Genomic DNA, 27,764 nt, shown 5'->3' on the forward strand with positions numbered 1-27,764 from the left:
ACTAAAATGGTCATCGAAAATGAATTGGATGCAATGGAATCGACTCTGATAGAAACGTTTCAACCGCTGGAAAGTTGCTGTTTTTTACTGATATCAGGGAAGTTGACTTGCAAGCTTTAAAGTGTACAGTTACGCAAAGATTGTCACCACTCTAATCTCCACCATTCAAATTGATAGGGTAGTTGGTAGCCTCGTTTTTTCCTTCGCGCATGCGCAAACTTAATGCGCACTTTGCTTATTGAAGATATGCTTCTTTGTGTGCGTAGATCAGGTTTTGTGTACGTAGAGCACACGTAATGTGTACGTAGATCACGTTTTATGTACGTAGAGCTCACGTTATGTGTACGTAGCTCACGTTTTGTGTAGGTAGATCAGGTTTTGTGTACGTAGAGCTCACGTTTTGTGTATGTATATCAGGATTTTGTGTAAGTAGAGCACACTTTATGTGTACGTAGCTCATGTTTTGTGTATGTAGAGCTCACGTTTTGTGTATGTAGCTCATGTTTTGTGTACGTAGAGCTCACGTTTTGCGTACGTAGAGCTCACATTTTGCGTACGTAGAGCACACGTTTTGTGTAAGTAGAGCACACGTTTTGTGTACGTAGATCACATTTTGTGTATGTAGGTCAGGATTTTGTGTACGTAGATCACGTTTTGTGTACGCAGATCATGTTTTTACGGGGTTTTAGCATGATTCCAACTCCATTGACACCTCGCAGAAGCCAAACATTGCCAAAATTGTTTATTATAAGTGTAGTAAAGTATTTATTTTTTTAATACCCTTTCAGGAAGGCAAAGGGCGGGGGCAATACTCCGAGAAAAAAAAAAAAAAAAACTTGCAAATTTGCCAGTTTTAAAGGGGCAAATTAGCAAGTTTAGAAAGTGACAAATTTCCAACTTTCTAAAGTGGCAAATTTGTGAGGTTTTTTTTCTAAATATATTGCCGTTGTATATGCAAGCCAATACAAAAGATTTTTTTTTTTTTTTTTTTTTTTTAGGAAAAACCCTTTATAAAACACAATCAATTTTAATGACAATCTTTTTGTTAAAAGCCAATTTGAACAAAAATATAGCATGGCATTTGTTCCTTTCGTACCATAGAATTAACCCTCCATCCATCCATCCATCCATTTTCTTGACCGCTTATTCCTCACAAGGGTCGCGGGGGCTGCTGGCGCCTATCTCAGCTGGCTCTGGGCAGTAGGCGGGGGACACCCTGGACTGGTTGCCAACCAATATAGAATTAACCACACAATCATAAACAGATTGCATAAATGAACTCCAAAAGACTTACTTTTGGTGTTATAATTGCAATTGTTAGAGACTGAAAAAAAAGCTTACCATACATTTCAAATAACAATAAAGGCTTTGGCCACTAGGGGAGTTTGCGTGCACATTGAAGCCTCACGAGCTGAACCTTTTTGTGAACCAATGGCGAACTGCACAAATGCCATTTTTAGACCACCAGGCACTTGACTTCAGCAGCTTGAACCCGGAAGTAGGTCAGAAAGAAGCTCGCTCATTGATGAGCCATGCAAATAGTGCTAGTTTTGTTCTCGTTTATCTCCGGAAAAACAACATGCCGAGTAAACACAGCTGTTATGGAACTTGCAGAAACCACTCCAGACACTACAACCGTCCAATATAAAAGGATGTATTCTTTATTCGTTTCCCGAAGACAAAAATTCAGAGTCGTAAATGTGAACGGGGATCAACTTGTGTGGACGTCCAAAAGAGCAGTTTCATGCCAGCGAAGTGAAGCCTTTCACCTCCTTATGGGGTAAACATTTTGTTGGGGGGCATGCATGCATGCTTCTAGATGACAATCCTGCCCTTGCCGGCCACCGCCGTCCCAAAGAGGTAAGCGATTGGAACTACTGGTAGGCCCTTTCCGAGGTCATAGTAGGTTCTATTTATGGTTATCACGGATGCCCTTCTGTGGTGATACAATATCATAAAAAAAGACATTTGAATGAATGTTGAAGTGTCATGAGACATGCTCAAATCTTGCCTGACATCACGCCGTAGTCCATATTAATCCATAAAAACAACATTTTGACTTTGATGGTTCTCCTGTACAACCAAGTAAAAGAGTACAAATGTAATCGTACCTTTGGAATGAAGCAGTAGATAATACCATGCCTCTCATCAAATAACAGATGATCCAGCTGATTGTCGGGAATGTCATCAAATGAACGTTTTTTGCCAGGAAATGACAGGCTGTCATTGGCACACACATCCTGAAGCAACCTCTTCCGGTTCTCCTGTTGATTTCATTTGGAAGGCAAATGTATCAATAAGTTAGGAGGAGTCTTTTTTTTTTTTGCTAACACCTTAGAGTAGACCAAATATGAGACAGACATGAAAAATGATATAGGGCCAAGATGCCATAACATTAATGTGGTGACAATAAGACACATACATCCCTTACCGGTTCTTACTATTTTTTTAAAGTCACATGCCATCAAAATCTAACCCCCCGACTGTTTTATGCATAACATAGGTCAAAATGAGTCTGATGTGTTTTAAATTTCACATCTAGCAGTTTATATTTTTGCAATAGTCTCTGAAAGGCAAATGCCAGCTAAAACAAGGAGATTTGTTTTTGGCGCCGCTGTCACGAAGCTTCTTTACTCAATGAAGCACCTGCCTACTTTGTGGTTGCTACAACTCAGAAAAAATGGTTGGATTTTTGTGGAAAACATTCTGACAATTTATACTATAATTTTACTGTATCATGGCTACAGTGAGACTGAATCAGTAAATTAGCCTTACAAACAATTCATCACAGCTACAATTTCCACTACCTGTCTCTGGCGCAGATCTTCTGCCACTGGAGTCAAATGAATCTTCCACTCATGCCACGGCTCTTCTGCCTTCTTTGACTGGTTGCTCATTTCAACTGGCAACGGGTCTGTGGCTTTGCCAGTTCCAGGCTCTGAGGACTGGTTGACAAAGGTATCAATGTTGGAGTGGAAGGATGGGCTTTGGGGGGGTTGAGGTTGCTTCTGTTGTTGCTGATGTTTAGCAGGTTTTGGGATTTTGGGTCTCGGTGAGACAGGGTTGTGCAAATACAGACGGGACACTCCAATGTCATTCCAGTAGAGGATGATCAGAAGAATCATGAAGACGGAGCCCAGGATGACAAAAATGCGAAACATCCTGGATGTTCCCATCATGAAAGTGATGTGCAAGATGTGCTTTGCCAGCTAGGATCAACATCAACGCAACCTCGTTTTACTTTTGAAGGGCCTCGTCACAGCAAAACAATGGCAACAGCTTGAAATAGTTTCCTGGCTCTTTTTATGGGGTCACCAAGGCAACAGTTCTTCATTACACAGCTCTTGCTACAGAGTGAAGGTCCTCTCTCACCATAGCAATAGATAGGCGGAAGCTAAAGCTGAACCCGTGCTTATCATGTCGCCTAACAGGATGCATCCATGGATGAAATTCTCACCTCCGCTCCACGAGGCCAACTGCAAAAAGACAACACACACATTATGAGGACAACAAATCCAAGGAGATGCCAACACATTTTAAATCCAAGCATGACGATGATTTGGCTGGACCTGTAATCTAGCCTCCATGTCAATCCACGATTGATAACATTATCAACTAGTGTTGCACAAATTTCATTTGACAAATGTGGACATTCTCCTCCTACAATAAAGCAGTCATGTGTTAAAACAGCTAAGGTACGTGTGTTTAATCAACTGGTGTGTTGACGTGATAGAACTTTTTGAAATTTAAGGAATTATTAGTTCACCACTAGATGCCGAAAATATTACACACGGTCAGTTTAATTCAGATATCTTTTATTGGTACTTGGGGAAAACCCACGCAAGCACAAAGATAACATGCAAACTCCATGCTTGAAAATCAAAACTGAGTTTGAAAAGTGTGACGCAAATGTGCTCAGCACTGGTCTGCCTTTTGATAATTACTTACTAATTCAAGGACACACCCTAGTGTTGTTACCGTTTTTTAACACCTTTGGAATGTGGCGTGACAAGACAAACAAGAACAACTACAAATGCCATTTCTGGGGAAATGGCGTGTGAAGGCTGGAGAGCTGAATGAATACCTGTGGAATGATTTTGAATAATATTGAATGATGTTGAATGATATTGAATGAGATTTAATGATGTTGAATGATATTGAATGATGTTGAATGATACTGAATGACATGGAATGATATAAAATTACCTGGAATGAGCTGAACATGCTAAAGTTGGAATGGTTTGAATTTATCCAGTAATCTAGAAGCAGTTGAAGGAAGAAAAATAGCACAAAGTAAAAATAAATCTTCAAGAAACAAAGAAACAAGAAAACAAGGAAGCAATCAAGTAAGAAATGGAAGAAGCAATGGAGTAAAGTGAGAAGAATTAAGTAAGCAATGAAGTAGGAGGGTAGAATCGAGTAGCAATGGTTTAAGGAGTGGCAAACTAAATAAGCAGTGGAATAAAGAATGAGGAATCGAGTAAGCAATGGAGTAATATTCACTCTGTTGAAATCAGGTCACATTAGCATTAGCATGCTAAGCTAACATTAACATTAGCATGCGAACCTAGCATTAGCATTAGCAAGCTAAGCTAGCGTTAGCATTAGCATGCTAAGCTAGCGTTAGCATAAGCATGCTAACTTAGCATTAGCATGTAAGCTAGCATTAGCATGTAAGCTAGCATTAGCACTTCTGGGTCACTTCCTGTTGAAATCTAGTCACTTCCTATTGAAATTGGGTCACTTCCTATTGAAATCAGGTCACTTCCTGTTGAAATTCAGTCACTTCCTGTTGATTTGAGGTCACTTCCTGTTGATTTTAGGTCACTTCCGGGCCACTTCCTGATGAAATCGGGTCACTTCCTGTTGATTTTAGGTCACTTCCTATCGAAATCAGGTCACTTCTGGGTCACTTCCTGTTGATTTTAGATCACTTCCTATTGAAATCAGGTCACTTCCGGGTAACTTCCTATGGAAATTGGGTCACTTCCTGTTCAGGTCGGGGCATATCCTGGCAAGAATCCCAGGCATACCTAATCAATTGGCCAAGATGGCCGCCGCCCCGGGTGGGCAACAGGGCGAAAATCCTAGGCGTACCTAATCAATTGGCCAAAATGGCCGCCGCCTTGGGGGGCCAGGTTGGCGAGAATCCTGGGCATATCATTTGTCTAAAATGGCCGCCGTGAATGGTAAATTGGAAAATGGCCGCCATGCGTGGGAAGTTAGGTGGTAAGATGGAAGAGCTCATGGCATGAATTGGTGGAATATATTGAAGTTGGAATGGAGTGAATCGGATGAAAAATGTGGAAGTAAATGGAAAATGTAGAATGTGGGAAATAATCAGGTACAAAATCGAGAATTGTGGGTAACGCGTGAATTTTGGAACTGAAAAGCTGGAAGACCTCATGGCTAGAATTGCTGGAATATATTGAAGTCAGTCGGATGAATAATGTGGAAGTAAATGGAAAATGTAGAATGTGGGAAATAATCGGATGCGAAATCGAGAATTGCGGGTAACGCGTGAATTTTGGAATTGAAATGCTGGGAGAGCTCATGACGTGAAATGAAATATATTGAAGTTGGAATGAACTCAATTGGATGAATGATGTGGAAGTAAATGGAAAAATTTAGAATGTGGGAAATAATCGTGAAATGTGGGTAACGGGTGAATTTTGAACCTGAAAAGCTGGAAGAGCTCATGGCATGAATTGCTGGAATATATTGAAGCTGGAATGACATGAATCGGATGAATAATGTGGAAGTAAATGGAAAATGTAGAATGTGGGAAATAATCGGGTACGAAATCGGAAATTGTGAATTTTGGAACTGAAATGCTGGAAGAGCTCATGGCGGGAATTACTGGAATATATTGAACTTGGAATGAAGTGAATCGGATGAAAAATGGCAGTGCAGGGGTGGGTGGTTTTTGGTGAGAAATTAGCATTTTAACATGGCACAGCCAGTGCCATACTGCCCTTATGGCTCATTAAGAAGGTAAATATCATCCTCCAGAAGTCAATATAATGTGTTTTTGTGATGGATTAACATTTTATTGACCGTTTTATGTAAAACATGCAAGAATCTATGGAGGACCAAAACTGCCAAAATTCAAAATAAATGACTAAATAAATAAATGACTACAAGTGAAAATAAAAATGAATATAAAAACAAATATATAATTCGAAAATTATATCTTAAAAAAATTAAATATAAATGGAAATAAATCTGTTTTTATTTTCACTTTTAGTATTTATTTAGTCATTTATTCATCTATTTGTTTATTTAGTCATTTATTTATTTAGTCATTTATTTATTTTGAATTTTGGGCCGCACTGCCAAGTCGAAATGTTATTCAAATGAGGGTGTGCGTGTCTTGGGTTGTACTCCACCGTTGCAAACTGCCTGTCATTGGTCGAGTGAGCAGCTTGGCGAACAAGGAAGTCTCGCCGGCTTGCAATGGAGAGCTCCAGCAATGGACGACTATCTTGTCCACTGTCTGCTCTCACTTATTGTCTAACAACTCAAGTCGCAAGTTGAGGTGACAGTGGACACGATCCAGGCTCCAGGTAATTGGCATTGGCTGCCTTTTTGTCTCTGCTATTTGCAGTAAGCTAATTGTTGGTTTTATTTGTAGACTCCTTTATGGTCTAGATTAAGCTATCCAGTAGCTTTGGTGCTTTCTATGGGCTAAGCGCTCATAGTGTTTGGCACTTGCCGGGTTACCTGATGAGCAGTCGTGTGCTCCTGCTCCTCCTCCACTTCTCGCTCGAGCAATCTTTTTCAACAGACATCTGGTATGTATGCTTATGCCTACCTACCTGTTTCAGTTTAATTATATTATTGCTTTAAATCTTTTTCCTGTATGTTTTGTTTAGCGGAGACTGAAAGTGAGCCACGGAACCAGCTTTGAGACACTGCTGCTTTGCTTTTATTGTTCTTAATTTAAATTTGTGGTGTTTACTGCCACGCCCCAATCATTATGATTGGAGTCACCTGGCCATACCCAGCACAAGCTGAGTGAAGCATCGCCAACACCCAATATTGTCTGTCCTCTGAACTTCATTTTATTGGGACTCTCGTGCCTGTTTTTATTTTATTTTTTACTTAAATTATCCTAGTTATTATTATTAAAGTTGTTTTGTTCTGTTGCAGGAGTCTGAGCTCAGGTGGTTGTTACCCCCACCTCCTGTTTTTGTACTATTGGGGTGTGGTGTCTTTGTTTTTAAAGGTTCCCGTCATCAGCGCCCTACTAGGTTTTTACTCTGGGCTCCAGACCTGTAATTTTAACTAGTAAATCTTATTACATTGTGGATCTTAAATTTGTCTAAATAAAGAATTTTTCTAAATCTATTTGAACCACGCTTCGTGCTCCTGTGTGTAACTAACTTAAGTGCCTTGCCACACCTATCTTATGTCCATGTTTTATCTTATGTTGGTTGGTTTTAGATCACAGTAGTACATGCTGCCAGTAGTTTACTGTAAATTAACACTTTTTATTTATTTATTTATTTTTACTGTGCAGAACGGGCACATTAGAGCCCGGGGGAACAGGCTGTCCCTCACACACTTGCCGGGGAAAACAGTGATATTTTCTCCACGCTTTCGCCCTGCTAGCTTCACTTAATGCCAAAGTAGTCTCTAGCATTTAACAAATGTATCCAGAGTTTCTGCCATGATTTGGCAACGCTAATGTAAACTATAAGCGGGAGAATTAGAACCTTATTTACCTCTTTTTGGGACGCTGCCTTCCTGCCTGCCCCGTGACAGCTAAGTCCACTTGTGATGCCAGCAGGTCTTTGATCCGATGTTCCCCTCCTAACCTGGCAATAGCCAGATTGATATTGTGCTTCACTCAAGGGAGTTCTTGACAATAAATCTGGGACTGCTCCATGGTTATTTACTTGGGAAAGGCGGGGCATTCTGTACATACCTTGAACTGATTGGATGATGAGGCATTACAGCTCAGTTTGTGTAGGCCTGTTACCACTTACGTGTGCTCATTTGCTTGACAAGTTTTTATTTTGTTGTCTGACATCTTTCAAAAGACTGCCCATGGGATATTCTGCCTTCTCCATCATCTTCTTTCTCCTCTTCTCTCTCCATCCTCACCTCATCTGTAATTCAGATGTTTGCTCATGTTTTAAGATTAATAAATCTATTTTGAGTACACTCTATAGACCCTTCCAGCTGACGTCACTGCTTAGCTCCCTCTGCACCTTCCGGAGGGCAAGCCTCCAATAACAAATGAATGCAGAGAGCTTGATTTTCGCCCAGCGTTTTCGTTAAAAGGTGGGAAATATGTCAAGTGTCACATAAAAAAAAAAGGAAAAAAAAGTCCAGAGTAGGACAAGTGGAAGCTTAAGATATGTTGTTTTTGGTTGAAACTGACACGAGGTAGAAGGGATGACTCAGGCGCAGGTAGACAGTTGGCCTCAAAGGCTGCAGTTTATTTACATGAACACAAAATCACCTCTTGCAGAGGGAGTAGCTCAAGATGTCATCAAGGTAAACATATACAATGAAGTCCTTAAGTATATCATTTATCATGGCTTGGAATACTGCAGGTGCATTGGTGAGACCAAAAGGCATGGGCGGGCATTAGGGGGCCGGGCAGTCAGCTGTGCCCGCCCTGGGTTGGAAGCTGTTTTGAGAGGCCTCGCCAATCTGTTTTTCCCATCAGTCACGTAAACTTGCGTTGTTTCGGCTTCAAGTTAAAGCATGACTTGCCAGCCAACCATATACTTCCTTTCAAGTTTGGTTTTGATGGACAGCTAAAGCTAGCCAATGACAATCGGGATGGGGGGGGGGCGGTCAGACGTGCGTCCTTCGACATACAAATCCACTTCCGGGTTAGCCAGCCCGCGCGCTCGCTCGTCGGCCGATTGACCGCTCACGTCATATTTATGAAGCAAGCTGCGTCTCCTGCTGCCTTGTTTTTGTGGATAAAAAATAAATAAATAAATAAATAAATAGTGATGCAAAGGGACGTATTGTATTGGAAGCCACCAAACGTCAAAACTCGATCCAGGCTGACACAGATGACATCGCTGGAATTCCTGTGAGTCCGCACTGTCACGACTCACAACGCCACTGTTCAGCCCGAAGAACATTAGATTTAGGTTGAAGACAGCATTTTGTGTGTTCACAGCAACAGCTTCCAACTGCAAACGCCACACCCAGAATCAACTCCAGACGTTTTAATTGCGTATTTGACAGGTTAATGAGGGAAGGGCCCATGCTTTTATTTTTTTATTTTTTGCACCCTTCTGAGTCAATTGTCCAATTACTTTTGGTCCCCTGAAAAAGAGACAGCAACATTTTAAAGAGATGTAATTCATAAACCCCTGCTCCAATTTGATTGTCAATACTCTCAAATTAAAGAGATACTTCGGCTTTTGTGACATGAATCTCTATTTCATCCTCACTTCCAGTGTGTGCGATCAGCACTGACTTACCCCTGACAGCGTTCTGACACGAGTTCTGGTCCGGTGTTGGACGAGAGGAAAATAGTCCAGCAAGCTGGCTGGGGTCACGGAAATAAAAGCGTTTTTCTTCTAAAAACTATTTGTGTTCAAAAGAGTGATACATTTGCATCACAATACTGTTTTTCTGAAAAAAGTCAGACGTCATTACCGCCAGCCACTACGTTTCTGTTCGTTCGTATCACTGCGCGTCACCCTGTAGAGGGCTAATCGACACGCTACAGACACCTGATCCTTCCGCCTTCGAAAAGACAAACAACTTGTAGATTAGTGTGCGTCTATCAGCTGCATGCGGGGCGCCGCGCAGTGATACGAAGAAACAGAAAAGTAGTGCCTGGCAGTAATGGCGTCTGACTTTTTTCAGAAAAGGAGTATTGTGATGCAAATGTATCACTCTTTTGAACACAAATTGTTTTTAGAAGAAAAACGCTTTATTTCGGTGACCCCAGCCAACTTGCTGGACTATTTTCCTCTCGTCCAACACCGGACCAGAACTCGTGTCACAGAACGCTGTCAGGGGTAAGTCAGTGCTGATCGCACACACTGGAGGTGAGGATGAAATAGAGATTCATGTCAAAAAAGCCAAACTATCCCTTTAAAGCCGAGAGTCTGCACTTTAATTCTGTATTGATTATATGATTGTATCCTGGATATGTTTTTGTCAACAGTTAAAATAACAAAACTTGTGTCACTGTCCAAATATTTTTGGGCCTAACTGTATATGTAGATCAATGCATTGTATCGCTTTTATTTTGAAGTTGTTTCCGGAAGCGTGTTGTCGAGATGTAAGTGCTGACGACGTGCTTGTCTATTAAGAGTTTGTGAACAACGGCAAATGCCTCAAACTGTTGCGACAGCCGTCAGTAACACAACTTAGTCCTGAAGTACTGTAGTGTTAATTTTGTCTGCCATTTTTAAATGTAGTCTCAGTTTTAGTCCAATTTTAGTTATGCGGCATGCCTGTTAGTTTTTATCACAATTGAGTCATCCTCATCCCATTTTTATTTAGTCCCTTTTTAGTCGACTACAAGTCTAGCATTTTAGTCTTTATTTTCGTCCAAGAAAATGTGATTTTATTTAGTCTAGTTTTAATCAAGAAAAACTGTCAACATTTTAGTCTGGTTTTAGTCAGGACTACCATTTTACCCCTGTGTATATATATATTTTTTGTTAGTAGATTATATGGACCTTTTCGGATCTAACACTATTCCACATAAATGTTCTAATCTTTTTGATGAAAAACAACTTCACACACAATTACAGTGGCTACTATGGCTCCATGCAACGAGCTAGTAAGTTAGCCAGCATTAGTTAGCAGTTGCATTAACATTATTGTTGGAACATTATAGTCGTTGGATTAATGTTAAATTATAACCATAATTTATTCATTTATTTATTTTTAACTTTTCACCATGAGTCCACCTCCTGTCTATCCCATGTGTTTTTTGCTGTGTGTCACATGACAGTGTCACAGAAGTGAAAGATTAACAGACCAGATTTGACAAACTCGGATCATTTTCATCTCGTTTTTGTTAATGAACTAAAATGTCCCATAGCTTTTAGTCCAGTTTTTAATAAGTGAAGGACGTTTTCGTCCTGTCTTCATTTAGTCGAAAATGCATAGGCCTACTGATTTATCCATCCATCCAATTTCTTGACCGCTTACTCCTCACAGGGGTCGTGGGGGTGCTGGAGCCTATCTCAGCTGGCTTCGGGCAATACTTGGGGTACACCCTGAACTGGTTGCCAGCCAATCGCAGGGCACACAGAGACGAACAACCATCCACGCTCACAAGCACACCTAGGGTCAATTTGGAGCGCCCAATTAACCTTCCATGCATGTCTTTGGAATGGGGGAGGATACTGGAGTACCCGGAGAAGACCCATGCAGGGATGGGGAGAACATGCAAACTCCACCCAGGAAGGCCGGATTCTGGACTCAAACCTGCGTCCTCCGTTCAGGGAGGCGGAAGTGCGCCTACTGATTTAGTTCCAGTTATTGTTATGAATGAGGGTTTTAGTCTAGTCTAGTCTAGTTTAGTCTTTAATGTGTTGACGAAATTATTTTTGCCTAATTTTTGTTGACGAAAGTAACGCGATACTTGCAGTCACGTTTAAGCTCCAATTAAGAGCGATAATTATGCTGACATTATATTGCACAGCGCCTGTTGCCAGCGTTTAGCGGCAACTGCTAGCTAACAGCGAGCTACCAGGACCAAGCAGAAGGCTAACCACGCTAGCTATCCATCCATCCATTTTCTTTCTTATTCCTCACAAGGGTCGCGGGGGGTGCTGGCGCCTATCTCAGCTGGCTCTGGGCAGTAGGCGGGGGACACCCTGGACTGGTTGCCAACCAATCGCAGGGCACACTGAGACGAACAACCACTCACACTCACAAGCACACCTAGTGACAATTCGGAGCGCCCAATTAACCTGCCATGCATGTCTTTGGAATGTGGGAGGAGACCGGAGAAGACCCACGCGGGCACGGGGAGAACATGCAAACTCCACCCAGGAAGGCCTTAGCCTGGACTCGAACCGGAGTCTTCAGTACTGGGAGGCGTCGTGCTAACCACTCGTTCACCGTGCCCCACGCTAGCTAGCAGCAGTAAAATACTCCAGCCGTCTGATTACTTTTCAAAGACGTAAATACTACAGCCCGTAAACATCTGGGGTCGGCTCCAGTGCACCAGTGACCCTTGCAAGGATTAGCAGTTTAGAAAATGGATTGATCAACTGTGCCCACTGCACACTTTGATGCTGATAACCTGAAAATTTATGTGGAGAGATTTGTCTAAAATCTCACTGTTTCAGAGGAAAATAGTTTGCTAGTTGACAAGCACAGTTTAAGTTAACAAAAAAAGAAGAAGAAAAATGATTATCTAAAAATGAAAACCAGTTGGTTGTTATTTATTACATGCAAATGTGTTTTTGTCTTCTGTATTTATAATTGTTCTTTAACCAAGAAAGTATAGACAGGTATATTTTTATTTCTATTCAGATAACGTCCCTATTCATTTTTTGTTAACTCATTAAACTACTACGTTACACCGCAATTTTCCTGCAACGGATGTCCATTGTCCAAAGGACAACTTCGCAAATGTCGTTACCCCTGGTGGTTGTTGCATCGAGTGTTGGACCCAATGGGTTGACCGACGCTTACCTTCCAGAGCTGGGGCCTGCAGCTGGTCGTCGTCGACAGGGCATAAGGTGGTAAAGGAAGGATAGCTTGTTGAAATTGGAGAATGTCAGTGTCAGTTGCATAGGATCGAGGGGGAGAAAAAAAACTTTACCCGTGGATTAGGTCGGCTCTTTTCCTCGTCTTTTTCAGCCCTCTCTCTACATGCAAGCCATCTCTTCAATTGAACATTAGTATGTTCGTTGACGTCTATACTACCAGTGAATTTGGCACCAGTAATTTCATTCTCTTACAGAATTAGTAGATTGAGCGCAGTAGGCATATCGCTAGTAGACTTTACATTCGTGTAGCATGACTAGCCTGCCGGATTTCACCCTCCTCGCTAGACTCATGAATATTAATTACGTGTGGTGATGTGTATCCTGCGGTTGCCCATTGCCTACGGCTGACAATGACATCACACTTGAGCACAACAAGCACAGCTCACCTGCTTTCTGAGTTTGGGCATATGACATTCACAAGCTGAGATGTGATTGGGCATATGACATTCACAAGCTGAGATGTGATTGGCCATTACCTGAGCAATTGTGATGTGTTTAGACTAGAAGGGCAGCATAGAACATATTATAATATTATTAAAAATAATAATAATAATAATTTTCTTATATACACAATCAACAAACGCCACAGATTAACACTGCTAAATTCATTCCTTCTATTTCTTTTTGTGTTTATTCATGCATCAGCATTGACTGAACGATTAATGTCAACTGTTGGCCTGTTTGTAGTTGAACGATAAATAAATAAATAAATAAATATACACGTACGGGTGTGTGTGTGTGTGTGTGTGTATATATATATATATATATATATATATATATATATATATATATATATATATTCCCCCACAAGGCACCAGGTTCATGTAGTTTGTCACTACAGTCGCTAGAGGGCAGTGGCCTCAGACTAATTGTTAAAAGTAGGGCCAACGATCAACATCATGCAAAATTAATAACATGGAGATTCCTGTACAGGAATTGACAAGAATGCACACTTATATTGCATATATCACAGCTTCAAGCACAGTAAGTATTCACCTCACAGAAAGAAGCCACTGTTTCAGTTACAAAACAAACAGCTGTCTCCTTGAATGGATTAAAACGAGTGTTTTGAATAAAAGGCAAAATGGCATCTTGTGAGCAATTGACAAGCTACAGCCCTAATTTTATTTTTCTTCTATTTTTTTTTCCAATAAAAATGCATTTGGGATAACCAGACACTGTGCACTGTAAAAGACAGGAAAATTGATACAGCGACTCATAAAAATAGCTTACATTGTATTAAAAAGCAACCACACACACACACCCCCACACCCCAACAAAGGTGGTGCGTGAGACATTTGAAATGACTGAAAAGATAAAGTGGAATACATTGTGTTCAGGACCAGTGTTGCCACAGTTACCTTGAAAAAGTAACTTAGTTACTTTACTGATTACTTGGTTTTAAAAGTAACTAAATTGCGTTACTGATTACTTGATTTTAAAAGTAACTAAGTTAGATTAAAAGTTGCTTTTTTAGTTACTTTCAGCAGCTGCCGATAACACCATCTCAACATAAAAATAATGCAGTAGAAACGGAGTTCCAAATACTTTATTGAAAGTGCATTTTTAACATGAAAATAAAGTTTTTTTTTATGAAAAACAAAATAGGCAGTCTCTCTTGACTTCTTGTAACGTAAATACTTTTTATAAAACAAAAAATACAAATCTATCCAGGTTGAAAATGAAAATCCCCTAAATTCCTCTATTGTTTGTTTGTTCCGCTATTCCAGTGTGTACACATGTATCAGTTTAAATATTTATTAGTAGTTATTGACAGTTATAATTGTTTTTTGGTTTGTTTGTTTTTTCTCTTCAAAATAAGGATCAGGAAAACAAAAGGTTGATAATTTAATGTTAAATATAAATATTTAACCTTTAGACAGACACCAACACAATTAAACAGAATATTTGCACATTGTGAAGTATTTCAGAAACATAAATTTAAGACATGAAATAAACCTACCGTCCAGCCAAAAGAAATATGAAGCCACCTTATGGAACAATAAATCTATCAAACACATTTTAACCACTTAATAATATATGCAAAAATATTTCCAAAAGTTCATTTCCCTTTTTAATCAACAATTTTTGTATTTAACAATTTTTTTTCTTTTGTCATCACTTTCATTTTTGGTTAATGTATGACATCTTTTTTTGTTTTTTTAATCTGAGACACGATGATGACCACAGAATCACTACTGTTTATATTTTGTTTTTTGGGCTGTCGTAATCGCGGGCACGTCTCAGTTCTCCTATCTGCTGCTCATGCTAGTTGTAGACATTGACAGGGAGCCACAAACTGAGAAATGAGATACTTGCAGTGTGCTTTTAGCTTAGCTGGTGTGTTGGCTGTGGGACATACCTGTGTCGTTTGAATCCATGCATTGGATCGTCACGGGAGTTATTCTTTTTGGCTCGCGCGCAGTACCAACGCCGGCCCGGGACATACAAGTGCACCGAGAGGACTCGATAGCCATGGGAAATACCGAGATGTACGGCACCGGCTTCTGCTAACTGTCTCCATTTGTATGTTGTCACTCGTTGCGCGCGCGCGCGCCGTGTCGCGAGCACGGAAACACGGAAGTAGCTTGAATGGTGATGCTACTGAAATGTAAACAAAACAAGTAGAGCACGGCGCAGAACTCTTGCTATTGTTATGAAAACCATAAAGCCTCACTCGCAACCGATACGGTCGTTTAGCTCCCCTTGACGAACGATGGTTCGGTCGAATCGTTTTTTTGTTCCACCCCTACTGAAAACGTAACTTGTCTGACGTCACTCCCCCTGGCGAGAGGGCGGAGACGACCTCATCCCATAATGCTTCACGGACCAGTTGAGGATGGAAATAAATTATTTTTTTTTACCACTTTTATGGTCCATAATGCACACTTTTTGTTGTTGTGTTGTGTGCCTGTTGGTTAATAAAACTAGTAGTAAAAGTATCATCACTTTTGTTTTGAATGTGCAAACCATTCATGACCAGACCATGGCTGAATTCAGTGTGGTGATCAATGACTTCTGCCTCATCTTCGTAGTTAGCAGTAGTTGTTTGTGACTGTTACAACAGTGGGATAGCTTGCCTTCTTCATGAAAATGTGGAGTAACGCATTGATTCTCTGGACAGTAACTTTAATCAGACTACTTTGTAGAATAAAGTAACGCGTTAGACTATTAGTTACTTTAGAAAGCAACTTTTTTGAGTAACGCATAACGCGTTACCGGCAACACTGTTCAGGACACCCTCGACAGTACAAAACACACACACAGTCATCCTGCATAAAGATAATTGGTTGCACATAACGATCCACTTTCTTTGAGCGTACAGAATCGTCACACAAGGTCCAAGACAATTAAGACATCTCTGCTGGATTCCGCTGACTCACATCGGGGTCACGAAAAGAAAGACAAGGCCCAGAATATCAAACAGACGTGTGGCATCACACAGCTGCAACTTTATGCTGTTCAAAGTAAGAATTCCCTCTATAAAAAAATTTTGTTTGTTTTTTTGCTGTGTAAACATTTGCAACCAAAGGCACTATCTCGTATCCCGCTCATATCATCCAGGATGATTCATATTCATGCGCAAGCCTTTATAAGCCACAGGACTCAGAAGTGTTACAACTGTCTGTTTTGTTGCAGCCTCAAGGGTTGACACACACACACACACACACACACACACACACATATATATATATATATATATATATATATATATATATATATATATATATATATATATATATATATATATATATATATATGACTGGATAGCCAATCGGCCAAGACTTCTGAGGTCACGAGGCCGCCATGTTGATCCTCCCAAGGAACGTTTCTCGGCATACGATCCTATGGGGTAGATGCCACGGACTTCCAAATTCCGGTTTTCCCACATCAGTGCCGTTCCGGCCACTGCTGGCCGCGCTCCAAAACTCGCACCCCCACCCCTGCGCCCCCCAACCCGCCGATGGGCGCGAGCACGCACGGTGTCTCAGCTCTCTGAAATGCTTCCGAAAACTGAGACAGACACACTACGCACCCGCACCCGTCGACGGGAACACGCACAACCGAGGGGCACAAAGGCGGAAGCGCAACTACTGGGACGCGGCCCACACGTCGCAAATCGGAAGCACGAACAAAGCTGAAGTGTGAAAACCCGGAAGTCGGAAGTCCCGCCTCTTCTGTGGCATATACCCCATACATTTCAGTATTGAAATTGGAGAACATTTGAGATAGTACTTAGTAGAAACAGTATGTATAAATTATACGCTTAACGGTGTCTAGTACAGGAGGAAACTTGTATATGTATTTTTTTTAATTAAAGAATTGTAACTGTAATTCAACAAAAGATGCCTCTGCCAAATCTAATATTGGGGTCTAAGGAACTCAGCAATAAAGGAAAAAGGTGGTTTTCAAAACAGCACATACTTGTCCACTTGTTAATTTTTTTTTTCGTTACATGTAAAATAAAAAATAATAATAATAGTGACCACCGGCACAAAACCCCCCACCCCGCCTCTGGCCTTATACCACCTGCCTACGAGCTGTATATATCTCATATGTACGTACAGTAGTCCACTAGTGAGGTGGGAGTAACAAGATGGCCGCCCTGTGACTTCAACGGTTTGCACTGGTGTGTATGGGCTATCGGCTATCCAGTAATATATATATATATATATATATATATATATATATATATATATATATATATATATATATATATATATATATATATATATATATATATACAGGTCAGTGGGTTGACGACACCGCCATGTTAACTGTAAACACACAAACGTGACAAACGTGGCTGAGGTGACAAGTACGAACAAAAACAGTTCCCTTTAGAAAATACATCCAGTTTTTTTGCCCACTCCTGCATCCAGCTGAATTTTAAAGAATGGTGAAAGTCCAGTTTAAGCCTCAATAACAAGCCAAGACAAATCCTAGTATCCAGTTAGGTTTTCACTGGAGTTGCTGCACTTTTCATATAATGCTACAAGTTCAACACAGTTTATATCATGCTTTGAGTATGGCCAAACCAAGAAAGCTGCTAAATGCCAGAAATGATTACATCACATTTAAATAAGCTCTCCAAGATGAAGGCTGATACAATATTGCCCTACTTTTAATGTGAGCACAAAAGACTACTTGATTGTTCCATCACAAGTGAATACCAGTCATGCTCTCAAAAACAAAACAAAACAAAACAAAACAAAAATGATTTCAAAGAAACATTGCACAATATCATACAAATATGTGTAAAACTTCCACTCCAGTGCAGCAGCATTAAAACGTGTTTGATTGGCCATCTGGCAGCCCGCTACAATGCCTGCATGGGTAAGTCACATGGTAACTGTGAGTTGCCAATCAAACATGACATCACAACTGGGAGTGTGAAACACTCCATGTGGGAGCTCAGAGGAGGTGCAAAAGGACATAGACACCTTCTGTTACTTGAACAGCCTCACACTCATTTTTGTGCGATTGTAAAATCATCAATGAACCTGAACATTTGCTTCAGCTGGCTCATTTGTGTGCTTCCATAGAAGGGGGTCTCAAATAATATGATCAGAGTAAAACAGGAAGGACGCTTGTGAAAGACCTTGTAAGTTGTGGAGCTACAGAGTTGAACTGTTTTTGTTTTTGCCATGGGGGTTTGGTTGGCAAAAACAGTGCCCAGTGATGCACTTGGGCCCCAGCATGAGTTGGCACTACATAACCTCAGCGCCTTCGCTCACATCAGCATTTATCTGGCACAATTGTAATGCGCAATGAACTTGCTAGCTAAATGCCTACGTTTTGAAAATGTATCGTCGGTCAGTCCTGTCTCAAATTTCTCAAATTTGTCATGTTCCATGTGCTCTCAGTTGTCTTGTTGTTGTAATTCCAATTTGAGCCTGACCTGCGGTGGCGCCCATGAGACTCTGCACAGCTGCTTCTCATCAGCAATTATGTCTTGTACTGTATATTTAAGAGGCTGCTTCTGCTCCTGTCTTTTGTCGAACTATTCGCTTGCTCGTGCCTCAGGCCCTGTTCACACGGAAGCAAAGCCGGATTCGTTCCTCAAACAAATCTTGTACAGACAGAAACGCTTCAAGACATGCGTCCAAAAGAAGATGTTCAGCACGTTTAACGGCTGTAGTATATATACTAAGTCTGGAGTGGCACTGTAGCGCTGCTACAGGGAGTTAACGGAAAAGGTAGAAGAAAAATCAGTGAAGAAGACGAACCACTGATCTGAATAGCCGATAGGCCAAGACTTTTGAAGCCGCCAGGCCGCCATATTACTCCTCCGAAGAAACATTTCTCGGCATACAATCCTATACATTTACAGTATCGAAATTATAGAACATTTGAGACAGTACTTAGTGAAACAACAGGGGTCTAGCAACTGAGTGATAAAAGAAAAAGGGGTTTGTGAAGTAGTTTAAACAGTAGTCTCCTTGCGAGATGGGAGGAGTAAGATGGCTGCCCGGTCTTTTCAACGGCTTGCACGGGCGTCAACATTGGCTAGCCAGTAATATATACAGATCAGTGAGACGAACAAGAGAACGAACAATGCCGGGTAATGGAAGTACAACAACATCACGCAAACATTTTGCTGTAAAAGCATGAACAATTTAAGGAGTTTGCGCTAAACGACGACGACACGGCGCTCCGCCATTGTTGTTGACATGAGAACTACATCATCACTGGAGAAGTATCCTACAATGGTGTCCACATTGCAACGTCCGGGGCGCGTTGCAAAATCTTTCCACTCTGGAGCCAGGTTCCATAAGTTATGTGATATAAGTTACAAGTATCAGTATATAAGTTGTGTGGACTAACTGCCCAAACGGTAAGAAACTTGTGCGGATACATTCAAACGGGCTTTCGTGTGGACGGGGCCTCAGTCCGAGATAGCCTCGACTCCTAGACCTCGTTTGCAACCTCGACCTTCAAGTTCTTGAAGATTTCTGTTTTACTTTGCCTTGTTGACCTTTTGGATTGGCTCAAGTGTGTTTTAGGTTCCGCGTATTTGTTGCGTGTTTTTTTTGTTATTTAAATTTTGTCTTGCCATTGCACGCTCTTTTTGTTGAACTTTTGCCTGTGTGCTTAATTTTTTATTGTCTTGTGTAAATGTACTTACTTGTCCATGTTTTATGGGATCCACTGACACTGAACAGTATTTTCATTTCACAGGGTGTTTAAATTGAAAACATCTTCCGTGTTGTCAAGTGTGTGCGAGTCACTCATTGAGGATAGAGTCAGGTCTATCGTAACCAAAAAGCCTGAAGTCGGCTTCGTACAGCTTGTAAAGTTCCCTCCGCATTTCCAGGGGCACAGTGTCGAACCAGTTTGATTCCAAATCAGTGGATGTCACGTTCCTGTGCGATTTCGGAAACTCCACCACATTGTCCACGCGCAGCAGTCGAAGCAAATGCTCGGCGTCTTCCTCGGCCGTCTCCAAGTGGCCCACGAAGTCATACTGGATCTGGCACGGATGACATAGGCGGTACATTTGCTGCCAGTGCTCATTAAAGGGACTGACCTTCTCCGTCTGAGGGTCCAGTAGAAATTGGATGAAGTGCAAGAAGGATGGGTGGACTCCCATGGCAAATGCTTCATCCACAGAGTCAGGGGGAGTTGTGTGGTTGGCATAACGCCGCAGCATGACCTTAGCAAAGGATTGGTAGAAGTTCTGGTTGAGCCCCTCAAATTTATCTCGGAAGGCCGATATGAGACGCACAAAGGGGTCCCTCACAAAAAGGAACTTTTTGTATTTCTTTAGTTTGACCTTCAAAACAAAAGCAACACATCACATTTGTTACCAAAAATCCGAAGCAATCACTGAAAGTAATTGAGCTTGGGACAAAAAGCAGAACAAGTGTCACCTCTAAATTGAATTAATACAGGTTCACATAGTAAGTACTTTAGTTGGAGTCCAAACCAAAATCAACCCCCCACACACACACACACGGCAGAAATTTTCATCTCAACCGACCTTCATGAGGTGCCTTGCAAACTTGCCGTAGCGCTTCCAGAACTTGTTGAAGGTGAAGTGCATGTTGTCGTCGTGAGCCACCTCAATGGGGATGGCCAAAGGGTCTTGTTGGGGAACGCCGTGATGGAGCAGGCTCTCGCTGAGAACGATCATGATTCGCTTCCAGTTGGTACAAGCCACCTAAGGCAATAACATAAAAAGTTAGCCTGGAGATCAGGTCAATTATCAGAGAAAAACGACAAGCTGCTAGAAGTGAAAATAACAGCAAATGTGTGGGTTTGTCCAAAGACAAACGGCAGTGGGACCTTCAAAGTCAAACACAATCCATGAGCTGTGGCTGCTCAAAGGCCTTGGAAGGCGTTATCGTTGGCGCCATGACCAGGTCCTGAAGGCAGTAGCAGACACCATCTGCTCTGGCATCAGCATCAGCAAGCAGTTACAGACATCCAAGACTCAAATCTCCTTTGTCCAAGCAGGTGAGAAATCTCAACCACCCAGAAAGACCCAAGGGGGCCTGCTCGCTTCAGCAAGAGACTGGCTGCTCCTGGTTGACCTAGGGAGACAGTTGAGGTTCCCAGACACCATTGCAGCTACATCACTTCAACCAGATATGGCCTTGATGTCCGTGGTAAGCAAGCAGGTGGTGCTGCTTGAACTAACTGTCCCCTGGGAAGATCGAGCAGAGTAAGCCCAGGAGAGGAAGAGGGCCAAGTAAGCAGACCTGGTAGCGGACTGTCGGCGGAATGGATGGAAGGCCCGCTGTGAGCCTATTGAAGTGGGCTGCAGGGGCTTCGCAGGACAGTCTCTACACCGGGTCCTGGGACTCTTAGGGATTTGCGGACTGCTCAGGCGTAGAGCCATTAAAAATATCCTGGAGGCTTCTGAGAAAACTTCACGGTAGCTCTGGTTAAGGAGGGGGGACACGTGGCGTAGTACGCTACCTGGACACAAGTCGGGGGCTGATCACCCCCGGCTGGGTCGCCCGGGTGAGGGTGTCTGATGTAAGACCCGAAAAACCCTATGACCCCGGGAACATTAATGACGATGTGTCCAGGTTGCACCACAAAGTGTATTAAGTAGTGTACTTCGCTCATTTTAAAGTTGTATCGCTCATAGTGTACTGGGCAACTACACAGTAAAGTCAGTAGAGTAAAATTGACTCTATTTAAAGTAAATTTGACTCTATTTTGAGTGGGACCAAATAGACTCTGTTTTAGAGTAGGCTAATATTTATTTGGAAGAGAATAAAATAAAGAAAATAAAGAAAAGAAAATACATGCATATATATATATATATATATATATATATATATATATATATATATATATATATATATATATATATATATATATATATATATATATATATATATATACATATATAAAGTCACTCGAGGGTTGAGGAATGAACTCACAATCTTCAAGTTAGGAGATAGCCGCGGATGGACGGGAGCACGCAGAGTCTCAGATCTCTGAAATGCTTCACACAACTGAGACAGACACACTACTATTCGCACCCGTCGACGGGAACGCGTACCCGAGGGGCATAAAGTTGGAAGCGCAAGTATTGGGACGCGGCCCACACGTCCTAAACCGGAACCGGAATCAAGGTTCACATGCAAAAACCCGGAAGTCAGAAGTCATATGGGTTATATGCCACGGAGGAGGCGGGACTTCCGACTTCCTGGATTTCACACATCAGCTTTGTTTCCGCTTCCGGTTTGCAACGTGGGGGTCGTGTCCCAAGAGTTCCTCTTCCGACTTTGTGCCCCTCGGTTATGCGTTCCCATGGACGGGTGCGAGTGTGTAGTGTGGGTTTCTCAGTTGTCCGAAGCATTTCAGAGAGCTGATTTTCAGGTTCAGGGATGAGGGTTGGAACGCGGCCATCAGTGAAACGACGCTGAGGTGTAAAACCCGGAAGTCGGAAGTCCGTGGCATCTACCCCATTGGATCGAAAACTTCGAGGGTTAAAAAATCACTCCACACTGCCGGGAACAACTTCAGAAAAAAACGTTACAAGGTATTACGTTCCACATATTTGGTAAGGTAAAAATTATTTTGCAGTTGGCCTTCTCACCGCATTGGCGGCATGTTGCCAGAAAATATGTCAAATATTTCCCACAATGTAAACTTCTTACTTCGCTGTCAAATTGGGAGATGAGTGGGAGAAAAATGACCAGGATCAGGAACCACACGGGAGATAGGGTGGAAATTCGAGAGTCTCCCGCCTGGCAAAGTATGGGAACTAGGTCATAGTAGGTTCCATTTATTGTTATCACGGATAACTTTCTGTGGTGATACAATATATTAAAAAAAAAAGACTCTTGAATGAATGTTAAAGTCTCGTGAGACTTGCTCAAGTCTTGCCTGACATCACTCCATATTATTCCATAAAAACAACATTTTAACTTTGATGGTTCTCCTGTACAACCAAGTAAAAGAGTATAAATGTAAGTGTACCTTTGGAACGTAGCAGTAGACAATACCATGCCTGTCATCGATTATCAGATGATCCAGCTCCTTGTTGGGAATATCATCAAATGAACGGTTTTTGCCAGGAAACGACAGGCTGTCATTGGCACACACATCCTTAAGCAACCTCTGCCGGTTCTCCTGTTGATTTCATTTGGAAGGCAAATGTATTTTTAATATGTTAAAGGAAGAGTTTTTTTTTTGTTTGTTTGTTTGTTTGTTTTGTTTTTTGTTTGTTTTTTGCTAATACCTTAGAGTAGACCAAATAAGACATGAAATATGATATAGGGCCAAAATGTCATAACTCAATAATTGCTATTAATGTGGTGACAATAAGACACAGTTCCAGTTCTTAGTATTTTTTAAAATCCCATGCCATCGATATCTATTCTTTCCCCACTGATTTATGCATAACATAGGTCAAAATGAGTCTGATATGTTTTAAATTTCACATCTAGCAGTTTATATTTTGCAATACAGTAGTCTCTGAAAGCGAAAACAAGCAGATTTGTTTTTGGTGCCGTTGTCATGAAGCTTCTTTACTCACTGAAGTAGCTGCCCACTTTGTGGTTGCTACACACCCAAACACTCAACTCTGAAAAAAATGTCTGGATTTTTGTGGAAAAATTCTGACGATTTATACTATAATTGTACTGTCAATGAGACTGAATCGGTAAATAAGCCTTACAAATAATTTATCACAAGTCAATCAGCTACAATTTCCACTACCTGTCTCTGGCGCAGATCTTCTGCCACTGGAGTCAAATGAATCTTCCACTCCTGCCTCGGTACATATCGTTCTTCTGCCTTCTCTGACTGGTTGCTCGTTTCAGCTGGCAACGGGTCTGTGGGTTCGCCAGTTCCAGGCTCTAAGAACTGGTTGACAAAGGCATCGATGTCGGAGAGGAAGGACGGGGTTTGGGGGGTTTGAGGTTGTTGCTGTTGTTGCTGATGTTGAGCAGGATTTGCTATTTTGGGTCCCGGTGAGACAGGGTTGTGCAAATACTGACGGGACACTCCAACTTCCTTCCAGTAGAGGATGATCAGAAGAATCATGAAGGCGGAGCCCAGGACGACAAAAATGTGAAACATTCTGGATGTTCCCATCATGAAAGTGATGTGCAAGATGTGCTTTGCCAGCTACAGGATCAACATCGTTTTACTTTGAAGGGCATCGTTCCGGCAAAACAATGGCAACTGCTTGAAATAGTTTCCTGGCTCTTTTTTGGGGGTCACCAAGGCAACAGATCTTAGTTACACAGCTCTTGCTACAAGGTCTCCATGGCAACAGTGAAGATCCTCTCTCACCATAGCAATAGATAGGCGGAAGCTATAGCCGAACCCATGCTTATCATGTCGCCTTACAGGATGCATCCATGGATGAAATTCTCACCTCCACTCCACGAGGCCAACTGCAAAAAGACAACACACACAATCTGAAGAGAACAAATCCAAGGAGCCGCCAATACATTTTAAATCCAACATATAAGCATGAGTCATGACGAGACTTTGACTTAGCATTAAAATGCTACCAAGTGAAAATTTCCCGTTTGCAAAGAGAAAGCGCATACAAAGCAGACACTCAAATTGGACCAACCTCCCACATGCAGGCAGTAAAAATAAAAAATAAATAAATAAATAAAAAACACATACTCGTGAAAGGAAGTGCTGCATACCATACACATTACAGACTGATATGATTTCACTGCAGCAACAATTGTTACCTAGGTTACTGGTGGGGAAGTGTTTTAAAACTAAGCAACTAAGTGAAATCCAGTATTTACTGGATTACATGTGTGCCGGGGTGACCTGTGTATTGTAGATGTGTTGAGTTAAGAGTCCTTTACCAGACTGTCTTCCTCTTCATGTGGCAGTGTAGTCACAAGGAGTCACAACAGTCACGCCCTTCTAAATTTGGAGCTTTCATGCAACAGTCGTCACTTTATTTCTTGTTCCGGACCTGGAAATTCATCACACCATCGCTTCTCCCCTCACACCCCACTATACTCATACACTGCAGAAGCTGCTCATACAGATGCCTTTCGCATCGCATCCTCAACTGGATTTCTAATCTTACTCCAAGCCAAAAGATTCATGTGGAAGTGCAAAGCTGTTGCAGAGAGGACGTTGCTCTGTGTCCAGTAACCTAATCCCGCTGGATAGCTCAGTCAGGGCTACTGATTTTACAACTTGTTTTGGAAACGAATCTAGCACTGGTCTGTGCCTCACTATTTCCATTCCGTGTTACATTTTTCATAGACTGAATGAATGGACAAATATATTTGGACACCTGGCTATTACAGCTACAGGAAATGTAAATGGAAGAAAATACAGAGTGGCTTCCACTATCGCACGAAGGCTTTTGGAGTGGGTTTGTGAGAAAGTTGAGTTAGCAGTCACTGATGTTGAACCTGAATCTGCTCACTCCACAATCATTTGAGGAGGTTGTGGTACAAGGCTCTCAAATTCCATCCAATTAAATTCTGTTGTTGTACCTCGTCACAATAAAGGTGTCTTGACAGCTGGAATGAGTAGTGACTTTTATTTTGTAGGTGCCGCAGGAAGCGTGTCACAACGTGTCTTCCTTCATAATGAACATGTTAGCATTATTAGCAAGTTATTAGCATTATTAGCATTCCCCTAGCCTGGAACTGATACGGGGTTCATTTAACAAGACTGATGTTGGTCAAAATAACATTGTTAGAGATCTGCTGAAAAACGGCCGCCATGAGGAGCGATTTATTGACAATTCTGGTCCCCCAAGAACCATTACGGGACTCCACAAGCACCATGACAACCCTAAAGAAAAGATAAGTCATAGCAACACATTTGTGAAACACTCGCCAAGTAGTGTAATTAATAGCGCCGCCAACAATAACCATGTGTGCAGGGACTGTCTACAAATTGCATATATTAGGGTGACATATGTGCCACGAATCACCATATTAGCCAGTATTTCTTTCTTTCTTTCTTTCTTTATTTATTTATTTTTCTGATTGCTGCGGTAATTAGCAGTGGTAGAACATAATATGATATCTGTCATTATGGAATGAGACATTTGTGTGACATAAGTATTTACAAAAATCAATGAAAACACCCTTATAGCCTGGACATACTCTGAATTCCTTGTATAAAAATATAATAATAATAATAATTATTATTATTATTATTATTATTATTATTATTATTATTATTAGATTAAAAAAACACTTTGTTTAAAGTAGTGAAAATAGTTACTTTTCCTTTTAACAAATTACTTTTATTTTGAAGTAATTGAATTAACACGGTTACTTTTTTGAGCAAGTAATGAGTAACTATAACTAACTACTTTTACAAACTAACCTTCCCAACACTGTATGTCAGCCTGGTGAAACTCCAGCTAAATAATACTGATGACTAGACCTACGATTACTGTATATTTTAAAAAATGCACGTTGATGTAATAGAACATTTTTTTTTCATATTATTGAAATCAATAGTGCATTTTGAAATTGAATCAATTATCAGTTCTACTACTACTAGATGGCGCTAATGATTACACATTGTCAGTTTAAAATTCAATTCAATTCAAAATTTTATTTCATTCTTTAAAAAAAGAAATGAAAGTGGGCAGAAAGAAGTGAAACATATCTGCCCCTGATAAAAAAAATAAAATAAAATAAAATAAAAATATATATAATACTAATCAACACAAAATAAATGACAATAAGCAGTCAAGATGCTTTCATGGTAACAATTAAACATAATTATTCAACAGCATAACCCTGGGCTATATATATACATATATATATATATATATATATACTGAAGGCAGTTTAAAACAAGTTTTAAGTAGTCTTTATCTTGCTTTATCTCGCAACCGTGCGAGCCGCACATGAAGCCATAAAAACGGCGGAACAGGCTCAGCTGCACCACCACTCCTCGGCACGCATCTATACCGCCGTCGCACCGTCCTGGTCCTGTCAGCGGATGCCAGAACTGGCACAATGTCGCCTTTGACCAAGGGTTAGAGCCCGGGGGAACGGTCTATCCCTCACACACTAGGCTCGTCTCCTCGAAAAGAAGTCTCGCGTGGGGTTGTTAGCCCAAATTCTGGAGGTAATTATTCAAGGTTGCCGAGGAAAACAGTGATCTCCACGCTTTCGCCCATCTCGCTTCATTTAATGCCAAAGTAGTCTCTAGCATTCGACAAATGTATCCAGCGTTTCTTCCACGATTTGGCAACGCTAATGTAAACTATAAGCGGGAGAAATAGAACCTTATTTACCTCTTTTTGGGACGCTGCCTGCCTGCCTGCCCCGTGTCAGCTGAGTCCGCTTGTGATGCCAGCAGGTCTTCGATCCGATGCTCCCCTCCTCCCGACTCCGAGATCAAGCGAGATTTTTCCAAGTATCGCGATAGTTTCACTCGAGATTTCTGGGTCAATTCCATCATACCATGACGGGAGAAAACAATTTACCAGAGTTGGCATATAGGTAAACTGTTGGCAGAGTGGTAGTATACTGGGCAGCAGTCGTATTGCGTCCGACTAGTTTTAGGATCAACAACCGACTGTTCTGCAATAATGACGGAGGACAACCTGCATGT

General features: G+C 41.3%; 2 protein-coding genes and 1 long non-coding RNA gene across 5 annotated transcripts in view; 1 reads left to right on the forward strand and 2 right to left on the reverse strand.

Annotated features, from left to right (window-relative positions):
- LOC144032654 (carbohydrate sulfotransferase 12-like) overlaps positions 1–7,887 on the reverse strand; it is a 13,832-nt gene extending 5,945 nt beyond the window's left edge. Inside the window, exons 1-3 of the mRNA XM_077540105.1 lie at positions 7,728–7,887; positions 2,808–3,476; positions 2,112–2,264 (exon numbers count right to left, since the gene is read on the reverse strand). Coding sequence (XP_077396231.1) covers positions 2,112–2,264; positions 2,808–3,179 — 525 coding nt within the window. The 5' untranslated portion in view covers positions 3,180–3,476; positions 7,728–7,887. The remainder of the gene's footprint in view (positions 1–2,111; positions 2,265–2,807; positions 3,477–7,727) is intronic.
- LOC144000781 (uncharacterized) lies at positions 6,400–7,347 on the forward strand. The gene is made up of 3 exons (XR_013278284.1): positions 6,400–6,566; positions 6,635–6,794; positions 6,876–7,347. It is a non-coding gene; the product is annotated as an uncharacterized LOC144000781 (long non-coding RNA).
- A 9,643-nt stretch (positions 7,888–17,530) lies between the features above and the next one.
- Positions 17,531–27,536, reverse strand: LOC144032729 (carbohydrate sulfotransferase 12-like). Of its 3 annotated transcripts, none has more exons than XM_077540109.1 (5): positions 27,445–27,536; positions 23,907–24,589; positions 23,166–23,318; positions 20,707–20,886; positions 17,531–20,379 (listed from the first exon to the last, which is right to left on the reverse strand). In XM_077540109.1, the coding sequence occupies exons 2-5, from the start codon at positions 24,285–24,287 to the stop codon at positions 19,951–19,953; spliced, it is 1,143 nt and encodes a 380-aa protein (XP_077396235.1). In that variant the 5' UTR covers positions 24,288–24,589; positions 27,445–27,536; the 3' UTR covers positions 17,531–19,950. The 3 variants fall into 3 exon arrangements, with proteins under 3 accessions (XP_077396235.1, XP_077396234.1, XP_077396244.1); XM_077540108.1 differs by having other exon boundaries at positions 17,531–20,499; XM_077540118.1 differs by lacking the exon at positions 23,166–23,318 and having other exon boundaries at positions 17,531–20,499.
- Between the last annotated feature and the right edge of the window lie 228 nt (positions 27,537–27,764).

The sequence above is a fragment of the Festucalex cinctus genome, chromosome 1, assembly GCF_051991245.1.
Source record: "Festucalex cinctus isolate MCC-2025b chromosome 1, RoL_Fcin_1.0, whole genome shotgun sequence".
Classification (NCBI taxonomy): Eukaryota; Metazoa; Chordata; class Actinopteri; order Syngnathiformes; family Syngnathidae; genus Festucalex; species Festucalex cinctus.

Excerpts from the sequence above, each read along its gene's own strand:
- LOC144032729 (XM_077540108.1), bottom strand. The coding sequence starts at position 24,287 with ATGATGGGAACATCCAGAATGTTTCACATTTTTGTCGTCCTGGGCTCC. Across the intron at positions 23,319-23,906 it reads AAGATCTGCGCCAGAGACAG|GAGAACCGGCAGAGGTTGCT; the intron begins GTAGTGGAAATT and ends TGAAATCAACAG. Across the intron at positions 20,887-23,165 it reads TCTACTGCTACGTTCCAAAG|GTGGCTTGTACCAACTGGAA; the intron begins GTACACTTACAT and ends TTATTGCCTTAG.